The 24,495-nt window shown below is 42.6% G+C and overlaps 5 protein-coding genes across 8 annotated transcripts; 2 read left to right on the forward strand and 3 right to left on the reverse strand.

Moving 5' to 3' along the window:
* Positions 1–1,217: 1,217 nt before the first annotated feature.
* On the forward strand, positions 1,218–3,275 carry LOC115754410 (homologous-pairing protein 2 homolog). Its single transcript, XM_030693417.2, has 6 exons — positions 1,218–1,316; positions 1,544–1,569; positions 2,029–2,296; positions 2,478–2,548; positions 2,642–2,830; positions 2,915–3,275. Exons 1-6 carry the CDS (start codon positions 1,289–1,291, stop codon positions 3,011–3,013), a joined length of 681 nt encoding a protein of 226 aa, XP_030549277.1. The 5' UTR covers positions 1,218–1,288; the 3' UTR covers positions 3,014–3,275.
* Positions 3,276–5,221: 1,946 nt separating this feature from the next.
* LOC115754383 (vacuolar protein sorting-associated protein IST1) lies at positions 5,222–7,253 on the reverse strand. The gene is made up of 5 exons (XM_030693387.2): positions 6,942–7,253; positions 6,712–6,815; positions 6,421–6,592; positions 6,149–6,271; positions 5,222–6,045 (listed from the first exon to the last, which is right to left on the reverse strand). The coding sequence occupies exons 1-5, from the start codon at positions 7,125–7,127 to the stop codon at positions 5,347–5,349; spliced, it is 1,284 nt and encodes a 427-aa protein (XP_030549247.1). The 5' UTR covers positions 7,128–7,253; the 3' UTR covers positions 5,222–5,346.
* Positions 7,254–9,314: 2,061 nt separating this feature from the next.
* Positions 9,315–11,449, reverse strand: LOC115754421. Its single transcript, XM_030693428.2, has 3 exons — positions 11,003–11,449; positions 10,808–10,889; positions 9,315–9,588 (listed from the first exon to the last, which is right to left on the reverse strand). The coding sequence occupies exons 1-3, from the start codon at positions 11,141–11,143 to the stop codon at positions 9,407–9,409; spliced, it is 405 nt and encodes a 134-aa protein (XP_030549288.1). The 5' UTR covers positions 11,144–11,449; the 3' UTR covers positions 9,315–9,406.
* A 3,593-nt stretch (positions 11,450–15,042) lies between these two features.
* On the forward strand, positions 15,043–19,916 carry LOC115754374 (dihydrolipoyllysine-residue acetyltransferase component 4 of pyruvate dehydrogenase complex, chloroplastic). Of its 3 annotated transcripts, none has more exons than XM_048278736.1 (8): positions 15,043–15,856; positions 16,024–16,325; positions 16,552–16,743; positions 16,866–16,953; positions 17,080–17,150; positions 17,253–17,336; positions 18,665–18,773; positions 19,608–19,916. In XM_048278736.1, exons 1-7 carry the CDS (start codon positions 15,220–15,222, stop codon positions 18,767–18,769), a joined length of 1,479 nt encoding a protein of 492 aa, XP_048134693.1. In that variant the 5' UTR covers positions 15,043–15,219; the 3' UTR covers positions 18,770–18,773; positions 19,608–19,916. The 3 variants fall into 3 exon arrangements, with proteins under 3 accessions (XP_048134693.1, XP_048134694.1, XP_030549236.1); XM_048278737.1 differs by having other exon boundaries at positions 19,649–19,916; XM_030693376.2 differs by lacking the exon at positions 19,608–19,916 and having other exon boundaries at positions 18,665–18,949.
* LOC115754401 (ACD11 homolog protein-like) lies at positions 19,735–22,588 on the reverse strand. Of its 2 annotated transcripts, none has more exons than XM_030693409.2 (4): positions 22,070–22,580; positions 21,015–21,187; positions 20,585–20,730; positions 19,735–19,927 (listed from the first exon to the last, which is right to left on the reverse strand). In XM_030693409.2, exons 1-4 carry the CDS (start codon positions 22,337–22,339, stop codon positions 19,821–19,823), a joined length of 696 nt encoding a protein of 231 aa, XP_030549269.1. In that variant the 5' UTR covers positions 22,340–22,580; the 3' UTR covers positions 19,735–19,820. The 2 variants fall into 2 exon arrangements, with proteins under 2 accessions (XP_030549269.1, XP_048134713.1); XM_048278756.1 differs by lacking the exon at positions 19,735–19,927 and adding an exon at positions 20,038–20,090 and having other exon boundaries at positions 22,070–22,588.
* Positions 22,589–24,495: the final 1,907 nt, after the last annotated feature.

Here is a 24,495-nt window from a genome sequence, read left to right on the forward strand (position 1 = left end):
AGAGAAGTGGAGACTATATAGTGGAGAGGTAAGAAAAAATGTCTGCGGCACTACGCTGAAGTGAAGCAAAGAAACCTTAAATAACCTAAACCTAAACAACAAGTAAATGTTAAGTTTGTTTTTAAAAAAAAATTTAAAAAAAAAGGATCGGTCCGGTCCGGGAGGTCCGATCTAGGCCCTAGAACCGGGAACTGGATCACCTGGTCACCGGGCCCAATTTTAGGAACTGGAAACTTGACCGAATCCCCCTAAAATCGAGAATCGAACCATCGGCCCCAGCCTAGTTCGGGCAATCTCGGTCCGGGCAGTCTTTTTTGCTCACCCCTAGATATAGGAGTGAAATTAGCGCGGCAAAAAAAAAAATCAATTTTTAATAGAGTTCATATCACGAAAAACTCTAAACTAGTACATATGTGACAAATTTATCCAAACTATTTTTTTGACCATCAACAATCCTAAACTGGTACACTTATGATAAATTTATCTCAAACTATTTTTTTTACCACCAAAAATCATAAACTGGTACAACTGTAATAAATTTACCCCAAACTAATTTTTTTACCACAAAAATCCAAAACCGGTACACATGTGACAAATTTGCCCTTAGTTAGTTTCCGTTAAATTGAGTTAATACCACAAAAAATTCGAAATTGATACACATGTAACGTACAGATGGTAATACCCAACAATTGTCATATGTTATCAAACTCAAGAATTCGACGAAATTTAATGAAAATTAACGTATGATAAATTTGTAACAACTATATATCGTTTGAGGTAAATTTGTCACAGATATATCAATTTGAAATTTTTGATGGTCAAAAAAATATTTTAGAGTAAATTTGTTATGGGTATACTAGTTTGGGTTTTTTTGGTAGTATTAACCCTTTTTAATATAAGTTGCCCGAGCCTAACCAAGCTTGGAAAGGTCGGGTCTAAAACGGCTTGCCCATTTTGTCTTCGAGGCCAACCGGGCTTGGGAGGGGCCTATTGGGCCGAAGCCCAATGGTGAGGACTGTGGTCTAGTATTAATCTACGGATTAACCACCGGCCTAACAAATAATTCATCGATTAATCTAGATCGAGGTTAGATGAATCTTGCATGTTGTTCGAGAACAGGGGACTACCTCCGGGCACACAAAACAAGCCCGAGATTCAGGCCCGATGGGCCTGAACCGGATCCGAGCCTTCTGACGCAAGCTTCTCTCCCATCACTGCCATAAAGGAAACAAAAAGCTCTCTCTCCACTCTGAGAGGACTCCTTTCCCGCCCATTCCTCGTCGCAGCAATGGCTCCCAAGTCCAACAGCACCGAAGGTAATCGATCGATCGAACTCAGAATTACGTCCCTGCCCGTAGATAGATCTTCCTCGAGTTCTTGAACCATCGATTCTCTCGTCTTTTGTGTGTCTGATTCGGAGTTCTATTCGTCATTTCCATCTGCCTCACTGTTGATTTCAGTAGAATCGCGATCCTTGTTTTGTCATCTGCGATTACTGATGTAATGCTTCGCTCTTCGATGCATTTTTTTTTTTTGGTTGCAGAAATCGTTCTCAACTTCGTGAATGAGGTAATCTATGTTTTTCCTGCTCTGGCAGTGCTTGAATCCTTGCTCAATCGATGACGTCTACGCTGAAAACAGCGCCGGGGTACGATAAGGTTGTCACATAGAGCTGGTTAGGTTTCACTTCGAATCGTGGAAGATTGGGGTTTCTAATTGTTTTGGTGCATAGAGGTAGAATGCTTGTGCTCTAGGTTAGGCTGAGACTGGATTGTTGACGCGACTTTTACTCGAATTAGCGTGGCTCAGTTCAACTTGAGAGGTCATGGTCGCTTTTTTTGTTCTGTTCTCTAGATTAATTGTTCTTGATTCTCAACATGTTTTCAACCACAAACTGTTAAATGCTTATTGAAAGTTTATGATGGAAGTACGGATCGCAATGGTCTCGTCGGGGTACGCTATGTTCGACATTGATTTGACTCGTCGTCTTGCTGATGAGGATAAATCCTTTTTCCCCTCCCGAACCAGCAAAACAGGCCGTTAAATTCCCAAAATGTGGCTGATTCTCTGCAAAAGTTTAACCTCAAGAAGGCGGCAGTCCAAAAGGCATTGGATACTCTTGCTGATAACGGGCGAATATCTTCTAAGGAGTATGGTAAGCAGAAGATATACCTCGCTCGGCAGGACCAGTTTGATATTCCAAACAGTGAGGAGCTCAATCAGATGAAGGAAAAAAATGCCGGTTTGCAGCAACAATTTGAAGAATATAGGAAGGCAATCAGTGAGCTTGATGGAGGTGTCACCTCTATTCCACTTGCTAGTCTTTGCTCAGTAGCAATTGTTGGTCTTTCCTTTTGTTTTTCGTTTAAAAGGACTTGTTCAATGGAAGTGATTTACCTCATATGGAGCAATAGTAAAGGTGGTCTACAAAAAGCCCTGGAGTACTGGATCTCACTTGAATTATGTTCTTGCTGCAGAAATAAAAGCTTTGCAGTCAAATCTTACTCTCGAACGGATACTTGACAAGGAAACTGAACTCAGATCAGAAGTGAGACATTTGGAAGCACTCTTCTATTAAATTCTTCCACACAAAAGTTCTTTTAGTTGATACTGGGACTTTGTCTAAATAATTCCATTCCAGGTGAAGGCAATGGAGGAAAAATTGGAGAAGCTGCGTGGAGGTGTCATGCTTGTGAAACCGGAAGAGCGAAAGGCTGTACAGGATATGTTTGCAGAAAAGATAAGACAGTGGAGAAGGCGTAAGCGGATGTTCAAAGATCTATGGGACACAATAACTGAGAACTCACCCAAGGATCTGAAAGAATTTAAGGTTATCTGCTTTGATTTATTCTCTAGAACATACTTTCGAGGGGGTAATCAAGTCCGAAGTCTAAACTTGCTAGTGTTCGTACAGGAGGAACTAGGACTTGAGTATGACGAAGATGTCGGTGTCTGTTTGCAGTCTCTCTGCAACTTACAGCAAAGCGGCAAGAAGCGGCCTAGAAGCCAATAACCGGTTGGTGTCTTTCTCTGATGGCGACTTGGGGTATATATTGCTTTGCTTCTCATAGAAATATTGATGCCGATATGTGTAAACTATTCCATGCTTTAGCCATCCAAAGCTATTATCTTCTATGTTCGTGTATATATTTTGAAAAATATTTCAATGAGCCTGTGACACTATAATCAGGGGAACATCATTGACTTAGAAAGACAAGGATTTTCTGTCTGTATCGTGTTTTAATCATGAGAGAATAGTCAATGACCCTGTTCTGCAGTATTGATGTATACAGTAATAGCTATTCTCTTCAGGTGTAAATCCCTATAACAGCTTTCAGCCAAAGCTGCAACAGCTATTACATGGCCTCTCCCCCGGTGTAATAGCTTTTAAGCCTTTTACAACCTGCTAATAATAGCTATTTCCATAATGCTAGATTATTAATCCTAATTGACATTTATGTTAATTATAAGGATAACACCAATTATACTTATTCTTACATATAATCGCATTGTATTATCAACAATAGAATATTAGATAATAAGTAAGTAGTTCATGTAATAATAATCTTGATCATGCATAATTATTTATTATCTTAAAGTTTACTCATAATATGGTTATAATAGTAGTTGCTGAAATTTTTACAAGTAATATACCATAAAGTAATAATTATTTTAATAACTAATCATATTACTCGGTAGGGTAGGACGATTTTCTTCTCTGAGATTATGTTGCACTTTAAACTCAAAATGATATTTTGACAGTCTTCTCATATCTTTGAGTAGAACTCGGCCAGTGTTGTCCACCATAATCATTTTGCGAACAACTTTAGCGATCACTTTGAATCCATCTCAATGATGAGCTTATGAAAACCTTGTTGCTTGTTGAAGTTGAGTCCCAATCACGGTGACCAAAGTTTTGCTTGAGAAGACGAACATAGTCCAATGGAAGAGGCAAAACCTCCCGACCAATCAGCCACTTCATTTCCGAATAAGCCTCATGCACCTGCAAGTCCTGCGTTGCCTTTAGAGGCCCCCATTGGTGTTCAGTTTAATCCGCTCCGGAGATGGAGGGTCCCAGCCGACCAAAATGGGAGAACTACGTGGGCCATTTTTCATCAAAATGCGGATGGTCAAAGCCTTCGTGATGTTTGACCCAAAAAAAAAAATTATGCTTTTGTGATGTCTTGCCTGAGTGACCGAATGGCTTACTGGGATTTGCAGGAAAAACAAAGCTATCGTGAAAAAATGTCTGTTTCTCCATTGCAAAAAACCGCGGAACTCTTCCCTCCAAATCTAATACTATATTCTTGATGGAATTTCGAAAATGCGCTTGACTAGAAATTTGTTTTGAATCATTGAGTCACGTTCATGGAGAAGAATTCATCAAAACATTGTTGCGGGACCAAGTTAGGCCACATCCGACGAACGATTGGGCAATTTCAAAGAACAAGTAATGTTAGTTCCATATAATCCTCGCATATTGCATAATAAAAGACGCGGTTCAAGCTGCGAGATGTCATCAATTCATTAGGTAATAACCGCTTGTGAGCTAGCCAAAGGAAAGTTCCAACACGGTGAGGTCCCTTGCACTTTCATTGGACCATACACTGCGATTCTGGATCATCTCCCCCGGTGATTATTACCTCACACGCTAAATCTACAGAGAATGACCAACTTCCAGTAGCCTCTTATTTGAATATTATATCTTCCCCGTCGCAAAGTAAAGGAGGTTTGACAGCACGCGTTCCAAGGTTCATCTATCTGTGCAAAACCTGATTTGTTGACCATGTCTCAGTTCGAGGTTCCACAAAGCCGTGTCGTGTAAAGCTGAGTCACTGGGTTTAGCATGGATCTGTTGTGAACAATATTTGGCATTCAAGACCTGTGCCCAGTTGGGTTGATTATTAAGTGCAGTTTTAGCTCTTGCTTGGAAGTTGGCCCGAGCATCCATGAATATGACAGAGCCCTTTTTCTGTGCAGAAGCAAAAGGAGAATTTACTAAAGCGGAATGCCGCGTGAGCACAGAAACATACTCACGATAAAATCACGAGAATTGTTCATCCGTTGGCTTATTTCTACTACAAAGCCAATACGATCCAAAATTCAAATAACATGCAGTGCAAAAAAATTGCTTACATCCATTGCAATTCACGGACGAAAAGCGGACAGAAAGAACAGAAAACAAAAGAAAAAAACCATCCAATAGGAACAATTCTCACATCGACAATTCACGGACGAAAAACGGACAGTAAGAACAGAAAACAAAAGAAAAAAGCGCCATCCAATAGGAACAGTTCTCACATTGGCTTCGCATACTCGCAACACGACACACCGCGTCGGATCTTCTCAGTAGCCACGAACTTGTCTGGTCCTGACTGAGAATGGTACATTTCGCACCTTAGATGCTTCCCCAGCATGTATCTTGGCGAGACCAGGGTCCGCATCCATCTTAATACCAGCCTGAAACCTTGAAGGGATTTGCTTCTGAGGCGAGAGACGAGGCGTAGCTTCAACTTTGCCCCCGTCTTTGGACTTGCCATCATCCTGGTTTGGCAATCCTGTGTAAGCTCGCCCTTCGTCTTCTCTCTCATCTTCGCTCTCATCAAAGATCGCCTCCTTTGCCTTCTCCAAGGAAGTTGCATCAATTTCCTCCGGCTTTGAACTTGAAGAAGAAATCGATTGCTTCGATTCTCCTGCATTTACGCCGAGAGGCTTGTCAGGGGCTTGATGCTCGCCGTCCTCTTCCCCTCCTTGCACTTCCAATTTATTTGCGGACTCAGCCTTGTGGAATGATTTTGCCTTTCGGGTATCAGGACCATCGCGATCGTCTGGACCATTGGATCCGGACCGAGAGAGTTCGACTGCTGCTCTTGCAGCGGCCGCTGCATAAGCAGCCGATTCAAAAGCAGCCTGAGCTGCATCAGCCACGTCCTTGTACTTCTTCTTCATTTGGAACGAATCAGAAGACGGCTCCTCTTTCCCTTCTGGAGATGAACTCTGCGATCCCTCCGCAAGCTCTGGCTTCTTGTCAAGACATGTTTTATCCTGCATTAATCACATACACACACGGGAACACGTCAGCTATCTAGGAATCATATTTTGCATCGACTCTTTGCATGAGAGCACCTTCTCTCGAACATTTTCCTACCTCTGAAGTACTGGGAGGATCATCCTCCAGGTGCAGCGCAATGCCGTTCTCGGCTGCGATTTCTTTCAGCGCCTTCACTCTGCTCTCCCAGTTCGGCTGCCTCGTTGACAGCTTCGTTATCATCTGCAGGAACCCCACGTTTTTTTCTTATTCAGGAATGCAATAGATGTAGAGGTGTCGAAAATCACAGAGACTTAAAAGTATCATTTCCTACCATGATCAGATCATCAATGTGCAGTAGACTCAGAGTAGAAATCCAAAAAAGACCGTACCTTCAGATTCACGGCACAATGGTTCCGCAATTCGACGGCCCGAGCCACGAACTCCTTGCCGAAGTGCGAAGCGAAAACCGTGCGAATATCTTGGAGCTCCGGGAAGTCTCCGCACCTCGAAGATGCGTAGATCAAGCTCGATATCGCCTCCTTCAACTCCTCAGGACATTCTCTGCGAGTTCCAGTAAATGATGAGAGAAGGGTAAGAAAAAAAACCGCCAAGAGCTTCGTAGACCGTAAACAAGGGGAAAGGCACGAAGGAAGAAAAGAGAAACGAATCAAGAGTCGTACTTTTCTTGTTCAATGAGGTCGGCCCTCTCCATCAAGAGATTGCAGTAGCTCTCCATCATGTCGTAGGCGTCCAACATGTTCTGCTCCTTGATCACTTGCTCCACCTGATATATATATACAGAAAAAAAAAGTGGGGGAATGAGCTTTTTAGACGATGCACAAAGTGGGAACACGAACCCACGATCAGATCACCAGAGCGGGCGTGGACAGAGCAAAGGAGGAGTGGTCACCCGGAGGAGAGCTCGCTCGTGGTGGCCGAGCTGGAGGAGCTGGACGACGTCGCGGCGGGACTGAGAGAGGCGAGGGTGACGCTGGGTCTTGAGGACGGCGAGGCGGGAGACGGCGAGGTTGACGAGGGGCTTGAACTTGGACACCCGGTGGGCTCGCCCTAGGAACCGATCGAGCTTTCTTCCCATCTGTCAGCTCCCGGGTGACGTGACGCGCCCAAGAGCAGACAGAGAGAGAAAGAGAGAGAGACTGAGGTGGAATATGCAGGAAATGAACAAGCGAACAAGCAAGCGAAGGCTCGTTTTCGCCTTTTTTATGGGACGACGATGGAGATGAGAGAGAGAAAGAGAGAGGGATTTTCTTAGGAGCTAAGTCTTCGGCCGTGGGCCAGATGAGAAACTGGTTTACGCGGCTGGGGTGGAACGCCTCCTTCGACGAAGCGAGGGCTTTGTTACATTTTAGTCCCCTAATTTGCAAACAGGTCCCTGTCACCCCCCTTAATTACCCTAGAGCACGGAGACGCATCTGTGATTTTCCTTCCGTCCTTTCTCAAGCGCCCGAAGGTCGTTTCTCATACGGACTCTTCCAAACGTAGGTTGGGATTAATTCACATTAGCATTTTCAAAGCCTTGCTCGCTTGGGGCCTTATCGTAATTCTATTTATTCAGGGGCCTTATTGCAATTGGGCCGAAGCTTCAATTTCAGCAAATTAGGCTCCGTTTATGTCAGAAAAAATAAATAAGTCGGAAATCATTTTCCTGAAAATGACCGCTTGTTATTATAATTGGTCGGAGAAAACCATTTCCATCATCAGCAATAGTTTATGTCTGAACACTTTCATATACAATGAATTTTTTTTTCTTTCATTTATTTTGGTAGGTGAGACAAGCAATTATTTTCAGGAAAATACTTCTCAAATCGTTCAATTTTTCGCGAAAAAACGAGCGCATCTTTAGTTATCTCGAACATTTATGGTTTTCAGAGGTTTGTGGTTAATATACGTTGCTGGCATCGATCCTCATCATAGTGCTCGGAACTTTTTGAGTTTCGTGGCTTATCAAAGTTAAGCACCCAATCATTGATTCTCGACAGCTTAAAACTTCCAGATCAATAATGGAGCGGTGCATGATTTTTCGCGCCTTGGCGATGTAGGTCTAAAACCAAACAATTCACTCAACTCGGGCCGGTGCTATTTGCTTGTTTTGAGAACATTCTGAAGTGAAAGGCAAAATAATAATAATAATAAGGAGTGTGCAAGAAGATGACTCGTTCGGTGGGCGTTGATGACACTCGAAATGCTGTCTCCAGGAAGTTTCGCGAGGGGCGTTTAGCGCCGGGATTGTTGAAAATGGAGGGCAGAGCGCAAGACCTCGAAGTTTTGTTGATTGGGACGGAAATTAAAACCGGTTCAATCTCGATGCTTGGCCTTCTTGACTATGCGCATCTGGATTTTAATAGCACCAAAATATAGGTTCCGGGGAGCAAAATCACACGCCGAATCTTTACCTTCCAAAATCATTTGACGATTGGACGGACGGACGGACGGACGGACGCTTTGACGTTTGACACCACAGACTTATCTCATGCGTTCTCTAGCTGCAAAAGAAATAATCTCTTCGTCTGGCTCGGCTGATGGGCTGGTTTGAGCTGACCGGGCCGGGAGCTTAACCCCGTTTTGGTTATTCTTTCCGCCGAGCCATGGCCCATACGGAGAGTGTCGTCGGCCCTGGCCAGGCTATGCATTTGAGCTTGCCGGGCCGACAGCTTAACCTTGTCCTGGTTAGAATTATCCTAATGTAGTCTACATTAATTGAAATTAAAGTATATGTTGGTCCATTAAAGTATGATACATATTTTTAATAAGTTATGATATGAGCTGGCTTAGTGTAAGCCAAAGAGACACGACTCGTGATGAGATGGTCCGCGCCGAAACTCTATATAAAGGCTCAAGTCCCCTTTCTAATCCTCTCTCACAGAATTTCCAAACATACCATTTCATTTAGACGGGTGGTTGTCTCATCAGCCAGCATTAATGAGAGGGAATAGAGGGGAAGCACTCGAGTCTCGATTCGTTGACATTCCGCATCGGTTTTCCGATAGATTCTCATAAAGGTGCAAACGTTCTTCTCCTTTATACTTATAGCATTTCTGATTCCAATTAGACGATTATTGGGCATGTCACATTCGTGGCCTAACAATTCTTTCAGTCGAGCCGGTTCTCATGCCCCGTCCAAGAGAGTGTCCTCGGCCCTGGCCAAGCTATGCATGTTCGACTTGGTCACCGTCTATAGGATCGAACGACCATATGTGGACTCATGTGTTGGGATCAATATTTTAAAAAAGGCGAAACTCCACTCACAAGAACAATAACACAATTTTTCTCGAACAAAATTGATCCTGTGATTCATGCATTTGCGTTTAATTCAATTACATAGGACATGGAGACAATTGATCTCGATCTGTACATTCAGCTGGAGGAGAGACGGAAAAGCCGCTTGATCGCGGCGACTTTGTTGAGCTTGAGAGGGTACCGGCAAACAACGGGGACCCGCGGTCCTCGAAGACCCTTAACGCCATTTTGGTTGTTGGGATATTTACAGGAGAGGGTCACCTTCTTCTCCAGCACATTCACCACAACGGACTCTGTTTCTGCACACACATGAATTTGACAAAAAACTTCCAACATGTCATATGATCTCCGGCCGACGAGACAACACTGGATACGCAGGCATACACAACACAAATAATTCCTGCGAAGAGATTGAGGAGTGAATGGTCAAGAGGTCGAAAGGCAACGAGGCCAATGATTCGAAACGGGACTCTGTTTTTTCCCAAAGTGCAAGGCACTGAAACTCCAATCGATGCCCCTTCAGGACCGCGAAAGATGCGGACTTGGGGGAGCCGGGGGTGGGGTTCATCATTAAAGATAAGCAGAATGGGCGGGGGCGGCCTCATAATCACGAGCAGGGAAAGATAGCGGATGCACTCAAGATTCGGAGGATATCATTACTGCTAGGCGGATTAAATTAATGCATAAGATTGATATACTTAACGAAAAGTCTGACCGCAAAATAAGAGTTTAAAGAAGCGGATCGAATTTAACACCCTATAAGAGTCTATCGGATCAAGTGGCGGCCTAACTATACTCGCCCGCAGGCGATCCAGAGGCACATGACTGAGGCAAGTACTTGCCTGGACCACGTCCATCCGGGTCCATGTTGTCAAAAGAAAAACCAAAAGGCATATGCAGACATCAATACTTGGCCATACCCGATTTTAGTGTTTCCACGTTATAGCAGTACTTTTTTTGGGTCTGGTCTAGCAGTACTTTGAGCAGAGAGCTCTTCTGCAGATTTAGGGGTCGACGTAGGAGTTTGGAATTGGAAACTAAGGAATAAGGTTAAAGCATATGCTTCACAAACTGTTTGCGCCATCAGTGTTTGCGGAAGTTTGATACAAGGTTCACAAGGATATTTTTACCAGGTCAATGAAGAATATCTGCTTGCAATCTCAGGAAATCATTCCTGAGACTTTCCGTGTGGAAAAAAAGGCTTTCTTGAAAGTAACATTGTTTTAGTTCACGGAGTCAATTGCTTCGGTGGTTACACTGATTCTGCTAGATCGTAAAGGATCACGCGGTAAGTCCAAGTTCCCACCTTGAACGAGTCAATACATGTAGCGATGGGCCATAGGATTTTCATCCCAAGGCAGGCAAGACCCCTGAAATTAGTTCATCAAAGAACCAGAGACAGAGACAGGACAAATTCTAAGCTCAACACGAAAAAGAGCACAGAAAGAAAGTCCTTTAATTTAAAAGAAGACAGAAAACAAGATCGTTCGAGGTAAAAGAGAGGATCTTTGTTGTTACCGGTCATGCGAGACATAACATCAGCAACTCGCTTCTGGCACTCTGCACATCGTATGTCAGCTGATAGAACCACCTCCTGCATCTGCAGTAGTCCCCCAAACAATTCACCCCATTTCTTTAATTAGCCTTCTTCGTACAAACAACCCAACCAAACGAAGAGAGAGAGAGAGAGAGAGAGAGAGAGAGAGTACAAACAAGAGGCATGGTCAAGGACTCGATGGAGGCCAGGCTGGTCTCGGTGAAGTTGGGTGAGCCGATGCTCTGCTTTGAACGGTCGACCACCCTCTTTATTTGTACCACATCGCTGGGCAGATCATCTTCGCCCCCAAAAGCCATGCCCCGTTTGGCTTTGGTTATTTTCAAACGGGCTTCGTCTAATTAACACCGAAAGGCCATCTTCTTCTTCCTCATAAAGAGAAAGAGGGAAGGTGAAGAGTTGATGACGGCATGACAGAGAGAGAGAAGCAAGTGAGAAGGGCTTTTCTGAAACAGGGAGTGAGAAGCAAGTGAAAACGATTCGGGACCAGCCCTTTCCCTGCCCCGCTGCTCTGATGGAACTCTTATCTTCTTCTTCTTGCCTCCTCCTTATTTAGTTGCTTCCTGTGTTGGAGAACAGGGGGAGAGAGAGAGAGATTAGGACATGCTTCGGAGTTTGGAGCACAGCATAGTGGGAAAGGCTTTTTGTGCTGAGGTTGACAAAGATGTTTGCTTTTTTACCTCTCCTAGCCCCCACCAAACCCCTTTTTGTGGCCACAACATTACTATTTATCTCCTTGGAATTAGATCTTATACAACCGGGTGTTGTTATCTTATATTAATACCTAAATGAATTTTTTTTCCCATTATTCCCTGTACATTTTTTGTGTCATGATACGTATGTGAAAACGTCTTAGTGGTTAAATATTTTTCTATTAAGCATGCTTGATAAATCTCCCTGAGCACATGTGACCCCCCACAATAAAAAGTAAGTATAGAAAGCAATGTTGTGCAATTTTTATTTAGGTGTCTCAATGCCGGTCCACTTATTTAGGGGGATAATGACAATATCAGTGCAAAAGCTATAATGCAACGGTCATTTTGATGTTGAACCATTCAAGCAATCATTTAAGTATCACTGCTTTTTAAAAGATAATTATTGAAGTGATTCCGATAGCCTAACTTTTTGGAAAATCCAACCAATACTATTTAAATAAAAGCTCATCAAAGTCATTTAGATAGAAATTTTGAAAAACATTTAGCACCGAAGCGATCCTTCATAAAATCTTGACACTAAATTGATTTTTTTTTATAAAGTTTCGACATGAAAAATTATAGAAATTGTGTGGCGCGGAATGTATGTGCCCAATGTCTTTGAATGTATCAATTTTCCACAAGGTAGTCGGGTTAACATGGGTTGTCGAATTGCTCTAGCAATGCATTCTACTTTAACGGAGGATTCAAACTTCCGTGTTCAACATCAAAATAGACCAAGATCGAAGAAGAAGAAGAAGAAGAAGAAGCAAATGCGATGGTAGGTGAAGAAAAACGGAATTGTTGGAATCACTTGAATGTTTACTCTTAGAGTGTTGCAGCACTTGAACATCGGTTCAAAAAATTTTGGCACCAAAATAGGCGCCATACAATAATTTTAACACCGACAATCATTTTTCCCTAATTCAAGTATTTGTTAATAATTTATTTCATCATTCCCTAATCGGATTCTTTATCTCGAACATTAATCTCGACGAATCATGGTTACTGCTTTCCACAGGATCAGATTCCAGACCCAAAGTTTTCAGTGCGGCTAATCAACCCACGTAATCGCCTCAACCAAGGTTGCTAAAAAGATGCGGGCTTTCAAGCAAGCCACCAACGACAAAAGCAACAAACATCTTTTGGGGTTGGACGCGAACAGAGAGAGGCAGAGAGAGAGAGTGGTGAAATGATGCTTCGTCTTTGTAGTTTTGCGGCAGAATTTTCGCCGTTTGTTTCTTTGTCCTTTGTGCCATCTGCTGGACAGTGGTGATGGCCGGATGCGAAGCAGATGATGGATCAACCCAGCTAATCTTTGGATCATTAGCAGCAAAGGAGAGGAAATAAACTCATGATAAGTCGAATCTAGGCAAAAAGACTTTAAGGCCTAGCACTCACCATTGGATCCTTATACACACACGGGTCCCATTGCGGAAGTCAAGTCGAGGATGATTTGCGCCTTGTACTTTTGCCCTAATTTTCTACCTCGGCAACATAGGATTCATTATCCATTCACATCAACATATGACCCCTTCGCTTCTCCTGCGAGACTCTGAGGCCTGAGCCAAATGATGCTCAGCCCGGAATAGTCGAAACTGAAAACAGACGAAACCCCTCAGCGTGGTTGGCCGGTTCCAACTCTCTTTTTAAACACCACCCCCTCACACGCATGATCCTTGACAGGCTACTCGCGATGCGGATTTGATTACTCAATTCATTAATTAGCTGATGGGTCTTCTGGATAAGGTTTTTCAGTGTGATGCTTGTTGATGAAAAGCCTGATCATCATAAAGTTGGAGATGGAGCTTTTTTTTTCTCTGAAATTGCTTTGGTCACGCCGTGAAAGGTAGAGCTAGACCTATCAAACGTGGTGAGTTGGGTCGGGTGGTCCGACTCAAATTGACCATATTCATTGCAATGCGAATTTCTTGACTATGCCAAACCCAATCCGACACATGTTGCTAAAATACTAACATATTTAATCCAAACTAAGAAAAATTATTTATCGGATTGAAAATATATATATTTATAAAACACCGTGGACAATTTTTATAATTAAAAATTTTAAAATATAGCTTCTATTTTCATTTTTTTTTCTTCGAGTCCGGCGAGGGCTATCCGACCCTAGCCAACCACAAGCGAGGGCCTCAAAGCCCTCACCAATCGTGGGCGAAGGTCACCACCCTTGCCCAGACTTGATGAGGACTGCAAAGTCCTCTTTGGCCGCGGTTGAGGGTGGGTCAGCCCTCGTTGGACTTCGTAGGAAAAAAAAAAGTTAAAGAAAGACAAAAAAAGGAATAAAGGAAATGAAATAAAACATTATAAATAAGCAGAAAATTAAAAAAAAAATCAAGATTATGACATCTCATGAATGGGATTGACTCAACTAATAACCTTTATAAGTTAAATGGGTTTTAAGTAAGTTTAAGGATAAACCCATTTACAAGGCTTGCAACTCAAATTCAATTACAATCCATTTATTAAGTTTTGACTAACTCATATATGAACCATCTAATTGGATATAGGTTTGACACCTCGAGGTAGAGCCAAGTGCAACATGCAATTGCGAGTAAACCCCAATTGAATACGTGACAGGGCGGGACAGAGCACGAGGGGCATTTCAAATTTGGAGCCCAATGCCTGGACATGAGGCAACAGAGCGATATTGGCAGCATGCGACGAGCCGGCTATAGAAAGGGCAAATCGAACTATTAGATGGAGGAACTTTGCATAAACACGTGGTGCTGTGATTGTGATAGCTTAACAGAGCTGTCTTTGATCCTCAGTCTTTGCCTTGATATCCTACTAACTTTTGTCTGGTCAAAGCTACTGATATACAGCTATCTGCGTGGGGAATGTGAAGAGCACTGTAGCAAGAACCTGAAGATGGACGGCACGAGTTGAATAGAGACGGAGCCGTGAATGAGGAGCAAGAAATTGTTGGAGTAGGAGAAGTGATCCTCAGCTGTGGCGGAAACTGGGTGAAGGGTTTCCCTCGAGACATCGGAAAAAGCTTCGAGATGCTGCTAGCTAAAACTTATGCATCAGACTTAGAGTAGCGTTAGAGTGCTATATCAACTGTTTAGACTTTGAAACAGACTCATTTATTCTGTTTCGATGTTCTAATAGTCTGTGCCTATATCAACATTCTGTTTGTTGAATGTTGTTAGCACACTGCTTCGGATAATCGGGGGCGATGGAAGACTCGTTCATGAAATAGTTGGGGAGTCCCTTGGGAGGAAAAATGTGGCTGGATAGGCTCACTAGGGTATTTCTACCGAATTCGGGCTTAATAAGCCCAAACCAGCCCAGAAATTACGATGTTCATTTGGTCTGGGCTGCACAAGCCGGGCCAAGAGATATCGATCCGGCCCATGAACATCTCGAGCCTCAAGCATTTTGCAAGCTGGGGCAGTTGGACAGGGCCTAGCTCTGGTAAACATGGGCCTACCCAAATCAGTCCAAATGAAAGTTGAAGCTCGCTCTCCTCTGACCCTGCGCGCATAGCTCGTTAATGGCGATGGAAACAGAGTGAGGCAGCTCCAATTCTCTGCTCACTTCCAGGTTCCAACCAACCTCCTCCTCGTCCTCTCCGCCCGTTTCTCTCTCTCCCTCCCTCTTCACCTCCACCCTTTCCTCCATTTCTCTCTCTCTCTCTCTCTCTCTCTCTCTCTCCCACGATGGCCTCTTCCCTTCTCTCTCCCTCCTCCGCCACCGCCAATCCCGCCAGCACCATCTCCTTCTCCTCCTCCCTCTCCACCCCGCTTCCCTGGCGTCCCTCCTCCGCATTCCCCCGCCGCTCCGGCGGCCGGAGATCCCTCTCCGTCCAATCCAAGATCCGCGAAATCTTCATGCCCGCCCTCAGCTCCACCATGACAGAGGGCAAGATCGTCTCCTGGGTCAAGTCCGAGGGCGACATCCTCTCCAAGGGCGAGAGCGTCGTGGTTGTCGAGTCCGACAAGGCTGACATGGACGTGGAGACCTTCTACGACGGCATCCTCGCCGCCATCGTCGTCCCCGAGGGCGAGAGCGCCCCCGTCGGCGCCCCCATTGGCCTCTTGGCCGAGACCGAGGATGAGGTCGCCGAGGCCAAGGCCAAGGCCGCCGCCAAATCGGGCTCTTCTTCATCTTCTCCTTCCAGTCCTCCCGCCTCCCTTGCGGCTGAGGCGCCCGCCGTCACTTCAAATCCCGCTCCGGCAATTGCTCAGCCTCCGCCGAAGCCAACTGCTCCGGCAGATGGACCGAGAAAGATTGTGGCGACTCCCTATGCCAAGAAGCTCGCCAAGCAGCACAAGGTGGACATTAACAAGGTGGCAGGTAAGAATTTTGTTCGATACCAAATTATCATAACTCATGACATGATAGAATGTGCTACTTCACTATGCAGAGTGAGCCATTATTGGCTAGATTATCCATGGAATTGTCAGTTGTCATTGATATGGTATTTGGCACGATTGACTTTGGCTGATCATGTGTGCTGGCAGGTACTGGCCCGTACGGAAGGATTACACCGGCAGATGTGGAAGCGGCTGCTGGAATACAGCCATCCAAGCCGGCTGTAACAGTTACTTCCGCTCCAGCGGTTGCAGCAGAGGCAGCCCCAGCTGCTGCAGGTCCAGCAAAATCTGCTGCCCCTGCTCCGCCTCCACTTCCAGGATCTACAGTGGTGCCATTCACCACAATGCAGGCTGCTGTGTCAAAGAACATGTTGGAGAGTCTCTCGGTACCATCTTTTAGAGTCGGATACCCAGTGACAACTGATGCGCTCGATGCTCTCTATGAGAAGGTAGATTCTGCTCTCCGCACCCTGAGAATGCTACTTCTAGGTCATGATTTATAATGAGGAATATAGTTGGGGTGATTGATAACAAAGTGCATAAGCATGTATCTTTTGTTAGTGTGTGTCAATCTTGATCTAATTTTATATCCATTGGCATTTGGTAAGATAGGTCCACCTGTTCGATTGTTGCTTTTTATTGGTAAAAAGTCTCTTGTTCACTTTGGATATTTAGGTGAAACCAAAGGGTGTGACCATGACCGCTTTATTGGCAAAGGCTGCCGCAATGGCACTTGTTCAACATCCAGTTGTGAATGCCAGTTGCAAATACGGGAAGAGCTTTACTTACAATAGCAACATTAATATAGCTGTTGCAGTGGCCATTAATGGCGGGTTGATCACACCTGTGCTTCAGGATGCAGATAAGGTTTGATTTCACGACCGTGCTCTGCCTTTGTTCCTCTTGATAAAATGAAAAGCAAATGTATTGATTTGATGTATTCAATTTTCACATATCAATTTGGTTTTACTTTGTAATATTTGGTGCAGTTGGATCTCTACTTGCTGTCTCAAAAATGGAAAGAGCTGGTGGAGAAAGCCCGCTCAAAGCAACTTCAGCCACATGAATATAACTCAGGTTTAGCCATTCAATATGTCTTTTGTTTCTCAGTTCTATGCATGCAACTGTGATAGTTGATAATGTCTATGTCATTATTCTTCAAGAATCAGGTTTATGGTTTTTCTGTCTGGTCGAATGTTTTAGGCACATTTACTCTTTCCAACCTGGGCATGTTTGGAGTGGACAGATTTGATGCAATTCTTCCTCCAGGCCAGGTGAGTCACACGGTCATGATTTCCAACTTTAGGGAACTGAGGACTTTATTAAAGTTGTGAGAAACTTCTTAGCTGTCTGGTGAATTTTTTTCTTATATTTAGGGGGCCATCATGGCTGTGGGAGCATCGAAGCCAACTGTTTTAGCTGATGCAGATGGATTCTTCACTGTCAAAAGTAAAATGCTGGTAAGTGTTCGCATCTTACCTGCAATCTTCCAAATTATCCAGTGTATTATGTAATGAAGGCTCGATATTTGTGATTAATAAGCATTGCTATACCGCATGAGGCGTGATTATACATCAGGCATTGAAAATTATTATTATTATTATTATTTTTAGTCAAAAAAGCATTGAAAATTAGTTTACAAGTGATATAGAATTGGGGTCCTCATTTACTTGCTAATATACCTGTTGTTGTTGCCTTTGTAAGACTATTGGGACTTGATGGTTTCTTATCTCAAATTTTCAATTTTTACTCTTAAATTGAAAATTTTGGGAAAAAAAAATCATTGTTCGCAAATACCAAGATGAAAACTTAGTTTGAAGCCAATAGGAATGGGTCTAAAATTCCAATCCCTTTTTGGAGCCAAATACCATGACAATAAGTCGGAGAGAAAAGAAGGGTATAGTTCAATGGATGATATTGAATAATAAACATGGGTTGCTTCTTGTCTCCAAGAAGCTTTGTTCCAACCGGTGACGGGCAGTCTAGTGCCTGTGATAATCCTATATGTAAAGTCGTACCATAATTTTATCTTGTTCTGCATAATTCTTTGTAAATTTTATCTTTGTATTGGATATCACACAGTATAGACTGGATATAGGTGCTGTCCTAATTTGTCGCGTCCAAACTGATTAATATTCACAGTTGGAGTTTCAATTTGATAACTACTTGTGTCATGTCTGTATTGTCACTATACTGTCAGAACTTAAATGTCCTTACTCTTGGAACCTAGATAAAATTGAAGATTAAGTGTTGAAAATGTATGTACTGAACTTTAAATGTTGATAATTTTAAGTGCTGAAAATGGAATTAAAAAGTTGTTTGATGATAAGTAAAAATTGGCAGCTGAATATAATTGATCTCTTATCAGATATAAAAGAGATCAGCATTGGTAGGTTTTGTCTATATATTCGGCATGATTATAATTACATTTAATTATCTTTAATTAAATTAACTAAGTAACCCCTCCCTTACATTCTAGATGTAGTGGATATTTGACTTAACTGAATCAATTCTATTAAAGGTCATCAAACGAGCTTAATCTCATTGTGCTCCTTGCTAAGCTCTGTGAGGCTCAATTTGAGTTCCATGGACCTTCACCCTGTTGTTTGACTTTGCACTAAGTCATGATCTCAGCTTGCCATTTTGGACATTTGAAGTTGTTTTTCACAATCTTGATCATGCGAACACGTAATTTTCATGACATTGGCTGCTGAGAAAGCTACCTTTGCGGAGCTTAACTAATTGAATCCGGTGCAGAAACTTCTAACAATTGGGAAACAAATTTCAGGTGAATGTCACGGCAGATCACAGGATCGTCTATGGTGCTGACCTGGCCGCCTTCCTCCAGACCTTCTCAAAGATTGTCGAGAATCCCGAAAGCCTCACATTGTAATGAGGTTTGTTTCAGTTGGGATTGGGTCGTCCAAGTCACATTCTTTGGATGCAGCTCGCACTTGTGCTGTCACTTTTTGTCATGTATTTTCATTTTTTTTTCTCTGATTTGTGAGGAGCTCATACAGAACTTTGATAGATTTTGAAAGAGGTAATAAACTTCGCTGAAGTTTTGAGCTGAGAGGTGTTACATATCCTCTCCTCTGTTACGAAAATGTATATTACTTTTTCTCGTACGGTCGCAGCTGAGTGCTGCAGCCTAATGACCATTTACATAATGGATAGGGGTCCATCCTTTATGGCTTAAATCGAGTCAACTTTTGATTTTCTAACGGAAGATTGTTCATTTAGCTAGACAAGAAAACGGCCAAAGAGGCCATCCTAACTGTTAAAATTACTCTCGCAGCTGGAATTTTGCAATTCCAGTAGATGTCGATGAAGTTAGAGATAACTAAAAAAAAGTGTGCATGACTTGTCAGTTTGCCCAAACCCTTCAAACCTGCGGAAACCTCTAGTAGAATTTTGGTTAGCAAAACTCATATTATAGAGCAATGTGTTTGCCTTTCGTCCTTAAGTAAACAGAAGACTGAAGAATGCAAACTCCAACTCCTTTTATTGGTCCAGTATAATGCAAGGCACTAATGGATTGGCAACATTTATGAAGATTTGTTGTGTGATATCTCAAAATGGGCGTATCATCCGTCATTGTGCTAAGACTCTTTATTTCTTTTTGGTCTGTTTGGTGGTACATATATTGATCAATCATCCCTTTTCATGAAGTGTTTGGAAACTACTTCATACTTTGTCTGAGAATTCCTTGAATATCCTTCTGCATGAAGCTTTGTGTCACAGTGCGTCCTAACGTAAGCAGAAGCTGCAGAACATTTGCGGTATTCGCTCCTAGATAAGGTGTTCCCACCATAAGCTATGTGTACATGAAGGGAGTGAAGAGAGACAGAGATCGTTCACAACAAAATTGCCTGGACGGCCTTGTTCTGTACAAAGAGAGATTGGTCGAAGCTATCGACATGAATGATGCGAGGCGTATCAGTTCACCAGTCCAAGCTAATATTCCTGGATATGTATAACTTATCAATATACTGTATAACTGGGATCGAAGCCTTGATATACCTTCTCATCTTCTTCTCGGCCGTCTCCTCTGCAATGAGATTATTGGAAGTATGAGATCTCTAAAGGACAAATCGACCTGATTCAATAGTACATCCAAGACATGATGTTGTTTTACAAAAGCACCAGATAAAGGGTTTAAAATCTTCGAATTGCTTATGGAAGAACCTTGTCGTGACCCACTATTGCTGCATCTGACAAAAGGATTGACGCAATCGGTTCGTGCAATTATCTGGCGTAACACGAACACACGAAAGGTTTCCAGCAAGTATCTATGGAGTTTACGAGGTCTAATGACATCCTACAGTTTATGGATGTATAATGATATTCTGTAGTTTCTCTACAACCAATTCAATCCCCACCTTCTCGTTTTTGGGCCAACATCCTAAAGTTAGGATTTTTAACATGCTAGAAGTTATTCAGGCAATGCAGCTCTCCGACTTGGAAACTAGCAATCATCAGCTTTCAAGAAAATACTTGAAAATCATTCATAGAAGTTGGAGAAAAAAGCTATCAAAATAGAAAATTGATTTACGGTCGGATGGAAATCTCCTTAAAACTCTGGCATTTCGGCAATCTTACAGTTCATCAAAGTAAAAGATAACTCGCCAGGGTTTGCAAATAAGTCAGGAAAATTATTGAAAGTCAGGAGGAGGACCGGAAAGCATGCAGTGGCATCCCAACTCACCAGTTTCATTGAGCTTTAGCAGAAGTTGATCCCTATATGGAAGGGTATACATTCCAGCATAAACAGCTGTCCTGATTCCCCACGTGTGGAATGGCGCACAAACTTGCATATAGGCTGTGGTAGCAGCATCCTTTAATGAGTAATCGCTGGAACACGAAGAAGAGAGGAAGCTATTAGTATGGAACAAAACCAATCTTATAATACGAGATTGCATTTGCAGGAGATAGTAACTTTGGACAAAGTGACTTTAGGGCAATGGACTTCCTTAACTCAGATCACAAGTTATTATCAGCTACTCATCATCTTATACTCGTTCACTGTGAAAATCATAGCTCAATTGGGAAGAATCTTCGCAAACGCTACCAGCAAATGATTTCAACCCCAGTCTACCAGAGAGAGAGAGAGAGGGAGAGAGAGAGAGAGAACATACTCAGAAGACAAAAACTGCTCAAATAGAGCTCTGATGAGATCAAGACCCTGCCTAACTCGACGTAAATTACGTGTACGACTTCCTGGAGTTCTCACTGAGTTTTTAGCGACGTCGAGATCCAGCACGTTTTGTAATGTGCGATGTGTCCTCGATGCCTCCACAAGATCACGTACCTTGGAGAGTCAATTACCGGGTCAGTGGAAGGAAGGTCACAAGAATCGTACGTGGCAAAGATAATTCATATCATGATAGCACAGACACGCCATAGGTAGCCACTCCGAATACATCATTTCCAACTCACGCGACTGTCGATTCCCTATCTGCAAATTCTAGCTCCATGAAAAAAGTTGACAACAATTCTCAAAAAGTCGCGTCTTTGAAATACCATACAGTCCCTGGAAATCGTAATCATAGCATTTCAACTGGCAAGACATTTCCCCTTTCACCTAGAAGACCTTAACTTTTAACTCCCGAGTTGAAGATCGACGAGAATCTACTCCGTAATGCTACTAAACTCATGCAGATTGTTGAATTATGTAAAACACTGACGTATCGCCCGAACAATCAAAAGCGCGATCCTGCATTAGCAACAGAGTACCCAACCCATGACAAAGCTGTGAATACGAGGGTATAGTTATTACACTTTCCCTGCATAATTAATGCCAGTGATTTTAAGACCTGTATACAAGATTCATTTATGAAGTGTGGTGACAAGCCGTAGCGGAATCCGAGCAAATAGATGGCATTCGAACAACGGATGAGAATCCAAGATATCGTTGCGTAGTCCAATTTGGAATAGTTGCTGCTCCTCGTGAATTTCACTATTTACATATATTCCATCACATACGCACATTAGTCACCAGAAACAACTCAAGATGAACAGCGGGGCAAATGAAGAGTTCGAACGATCGGTGATGCAACACCACCCAGTCACCAAACTTCCGTCCCACAACATTGCTCTACCAATTGATAATTGAAACAGAGGGGGGCAGAGTCGAATCAAAGCTCGAGAAATAAGAATTGCAACAAAGGGAGGCGACGCACACGAAACAGACCTTGGCGACGTACTCCATTTCAGCGAACTTGAAGGCGAGGCCGAGGCAACCGAAAAGAACGGAGACCAGGGAGCAGGCGTCGCAGAACTCGTCCAAGCGGAGCTCCACGCTCCCGCCCTCGTCGGACCGCAAGAGGGCGGCCATCTCCTCGAACGCCTCCGCGATCCCCGAGAGAGGCGTGTCGGCCTGCTGCGCGGCGGCCCCCGGCGGCTGATCTGGAAGGACGCCGCCCTGGCGGCTCCCTCCATCGGCTTTTTCTCCAGTCATCATCGCGAGCTATCGCGTTCGCGTTCGCATTCGCATATGCGCGTGGTTGACTGGTAGATTGAAGGGGAGATTGGAAATTGGGAAGAGGGGAAGGGGGATTTTCCGTGCGTTGGATCATTGGAGCTTTCCTAGAAAGGGGTACGAAACGGGAGGTTGATGGACGCGGAGGACCGCTACTCGTGCGGATTGCCGAAGGCGAGACTTCGTCTGCACGAACGCTCCTCGAGAAAATATTGCGCAGGTCAGCATTGCCAACTCGAAGATCGTCCACTCAAATATCGCCACGTGCTTCAATGGGTCCCATCAATTTTAAAAAGTTTTGCAAGATGGGACCCGTTCGCACACGTGGTGAGATCTGATCAATTTCAGTCTTTTTGGCTTACGCGCGCCATCTGTGCTTACGTCACGAGTTTGTGTCCCGTCGTTGAAATGCACCCGCATCATTTAAATTACACGTATAAAAGTAATTTTTGGATAAATGTGTGGAATTATACTAAAATTATAGGTAGTTTATGACACGCTAGTTAATTTATTCCTCTTAATTATGAGGAAATTGAACCGAATACATAATTCCTGTTACTTTAACATTGCTGAAAAGAATGATTTTCATCTAAAAAAAATTCGTAAGCAATTTACTCAAAACATAGCTTATTTCAAAGCTATGCACACTAAAAAGTCATTTTCATTATGAACATGTTTTGCGTGCTTAGGAAACGCAAAATCATAACGCCTTTTTCGCCCCATATTCATTTTAGACCTTTATAAAACATAATATTTCTCTAGAGAACTATATACATAATCAATAAATTAAATCTTATTAGAAGAATTACCAAAAAAGGTCTTAAGTCTAATAAAATTGTATCAATTCAGTCCTAAATTTTTTACATTTATATTAATTTAGTCTTTTTGGCCAATTTTAGCATAAATCTCTGATGTGGATGCTGGTCGTGCCATGTAGGGTGGCTGACGCCGATGTGGATAAATTTCAATAATTGGTTGGAATTTTTTTATATCTTTTTTCTTTTTTTCTTTTTCTATTCTTTGCTTCTTCTTTTTTCCATGGACTTAGGTCGAGGACGGCGCGTGGCACGTTACGTGGATCCGGCGAGGGCCGCTACACCCTCGCCAAATCTGGCCAGGTGAGGGCGTTTCCCACCCTCGTCGGCCTAAGTTCGTGGGAAAAAAAGAAAAAAAAAGAAAAAAAGAAAAAAATTCAAATAGCATTAAATTTTATGCACGTCGGCACTCACTGTCCTACATGTCACGGCCGACGTCCATATCAACGATTTTCGATCAAATTAGTTGGAATGACTAAATTAACACAAATGCAAAAGAATTAAGGCTAAATTGGCAAAAAAAAAAAAATGTTTGCAATAGATTCAAGATATAATCTCATCTCCTCTCCGACATCACATCTCATATTATTTTATTACTAGCTAACAAAAACCTATGAGAATTGATATGTATAGTTTTTGAGTGACTGTAAGACTAACAGTCTATTTTGAGCCACAAAAAGATAAATAACAACTAACTAAAATTATTGTGACGCCCATTCTTTTAAAAACTTGTAGCTCATAACATAATGTTATTCTCATGGTTACTCAAATATTGTTATGCTAGCAAAATCCCAAACCTATTCAAATAGTCATGTCAGCACAAAGCGTAGGCTTGGAACTAGTTCGGGGAATCAAGCCAATTCAGTTTCAGAAAATAAGAAATTCATGTCGGCTACTATAAGAGACCATCCATGATGAAATACAAGAAAACGTATCAAAATTAATGCTCTGTTTGTTTCGCAAAAAGTAAATGACTTGAAAAATATTTTTTATAAAAATGATCGCTTGTAATGCTTGAAATAATTAGTCAATCGAAGATATTTTCATTATCAACAATAATTTTTGTTTAAATATATATGTGAATGAATTAAATGTATTTCGTTTGTTCACACAAGTAATTATTTTTAAAAAAATATTTTTCAAATATTTTATTATTATTATTATTATTATTATTATTATTATTATTATTGCAAAACAAACGTACCCTGAAATAAAATGGCTTATTTGGAGTCTGTATGGAACGGAGTCGGGGTGGAGCCCTCACCAGTGGCCCGAGGAAGGTGGGCGGTGGCTATTGTTCTCCAGCCGCGAATTGCATTTAAA

Source organism: Rhodamnia argentea, chromosome 5 (genome assembly GCF_020921035.1).
Source record: "Rhodamnia argentea isolate NSW1041297 chromosome 5, ASM2092103v1, whole genome shotgun sequence".
Classification (NCBI taxonomy): Eukaryota; Viridiplantae; Streptophyta; class Magnoliopsida; order Myrtales; family Myrtaceae; genus Rhodamnia; species Rhodamnia argentea.

Coding starts and splice junctions, on each gene's coding strand:
- LOC115754374 (XM_048278736.1), top strand. CDS start 15,220: ATGGCCTCTTCCCTTCTCTCTCCCTCCTCCGCCACCGCCAATCCCGCC. Junction 16,326..16,551: donor TCGATGCTCTCTATGAGAAG/GTAGATTCTGCT, acceptor TTGGATATTTAG/GTGAAACCAAAGGGTGTGAC. Junction 16,744..16,865: donor TGCTTCAGGATGCAGATAAG/GTTTGATTTCAC, acceptor TATTTGGTGCAG/TTGGATCTCTACTTGCTGTC.
- LOC115754410 (XM_030693417.2), top strand. CDS start 1,289: ATGGCTCCCAAGTCCAACAGCACCGAAG. Junction 2,297..2,477: donor AATCAGTGAGCTTGATGGAG/GTGTCACCTCTA, acceptor TTCTTGCTGCAG/AAATAAAAGCTTTGCAGTCA. Junction 2,831..2,914: donor AGGATCTGAAAGAATTTAAG/GTTATCTGCTTT, acceptor GTGTTCGTACAG/GAGGAACTAGGACTTGAGTA.
- LOC115754383 (XM_030693387.2), bottom strand. CDS start 7,127: ATGGGAAGAAAGCTCGATCGGTTCCTAGGGCGAGCCCACCGGGTGTCC. Junction 6,272..6,420: donor ATTGTGCCGTGAATCTGAAG/GTACGGTCTTTT, acceptor GGGTTCCTGCAG/ATGATAACGAAGCTGTCAAC. Junction 6,046..6,148: donor ATCCTCCCAGTACTTCAGAG/GTAGGAAAATGT, acceptor TGATTAATGCAG/GATAAAACATGTCTTGACAA.
- LOC115754421 (XM_030693428.2), bottom strand. CDS start 11,143: ATGGCTTTTGGGGGCGAAGATGATCTGCCCAGCGATGTGGTACAAATA. Junction 10,890..11,002: donor AGTCCTTGACCATGCCTCTT/GTTTGTACTCTC, acceptor GGACTACTGCAG/ATGCAGGAGGTGGTTCTATC. Junction 9,589..10,807: donor TGTTATGTCTCGCATGACCG/GTAACAACAAAG, acceptor ATGTGTGTGCAG/AAACAGAGTCCGTTGTGGTG.
- LOC115754401 (XM_030693409.2), bottom strand. CDS start 22,339: ATGATGACTGGAGAAAAAGCCGATGGAGGGAGCCGCCAGGGCGGCGTC. Junction 21,188..22,069: donor AAATGGAGTACGTCGCCAAG/GTCTGTTTCGTG, acceptor TGACTCTCCAAG/GTACGTGATCTTGTGGAGGC. Junction 19,928..20,584: donor GCTAAAGCTCAATGAAACTG/GTGAGTTGGGAT, acceptor ATCTCATTGCAG/AGGAGACGGCCGAGAAGAAG.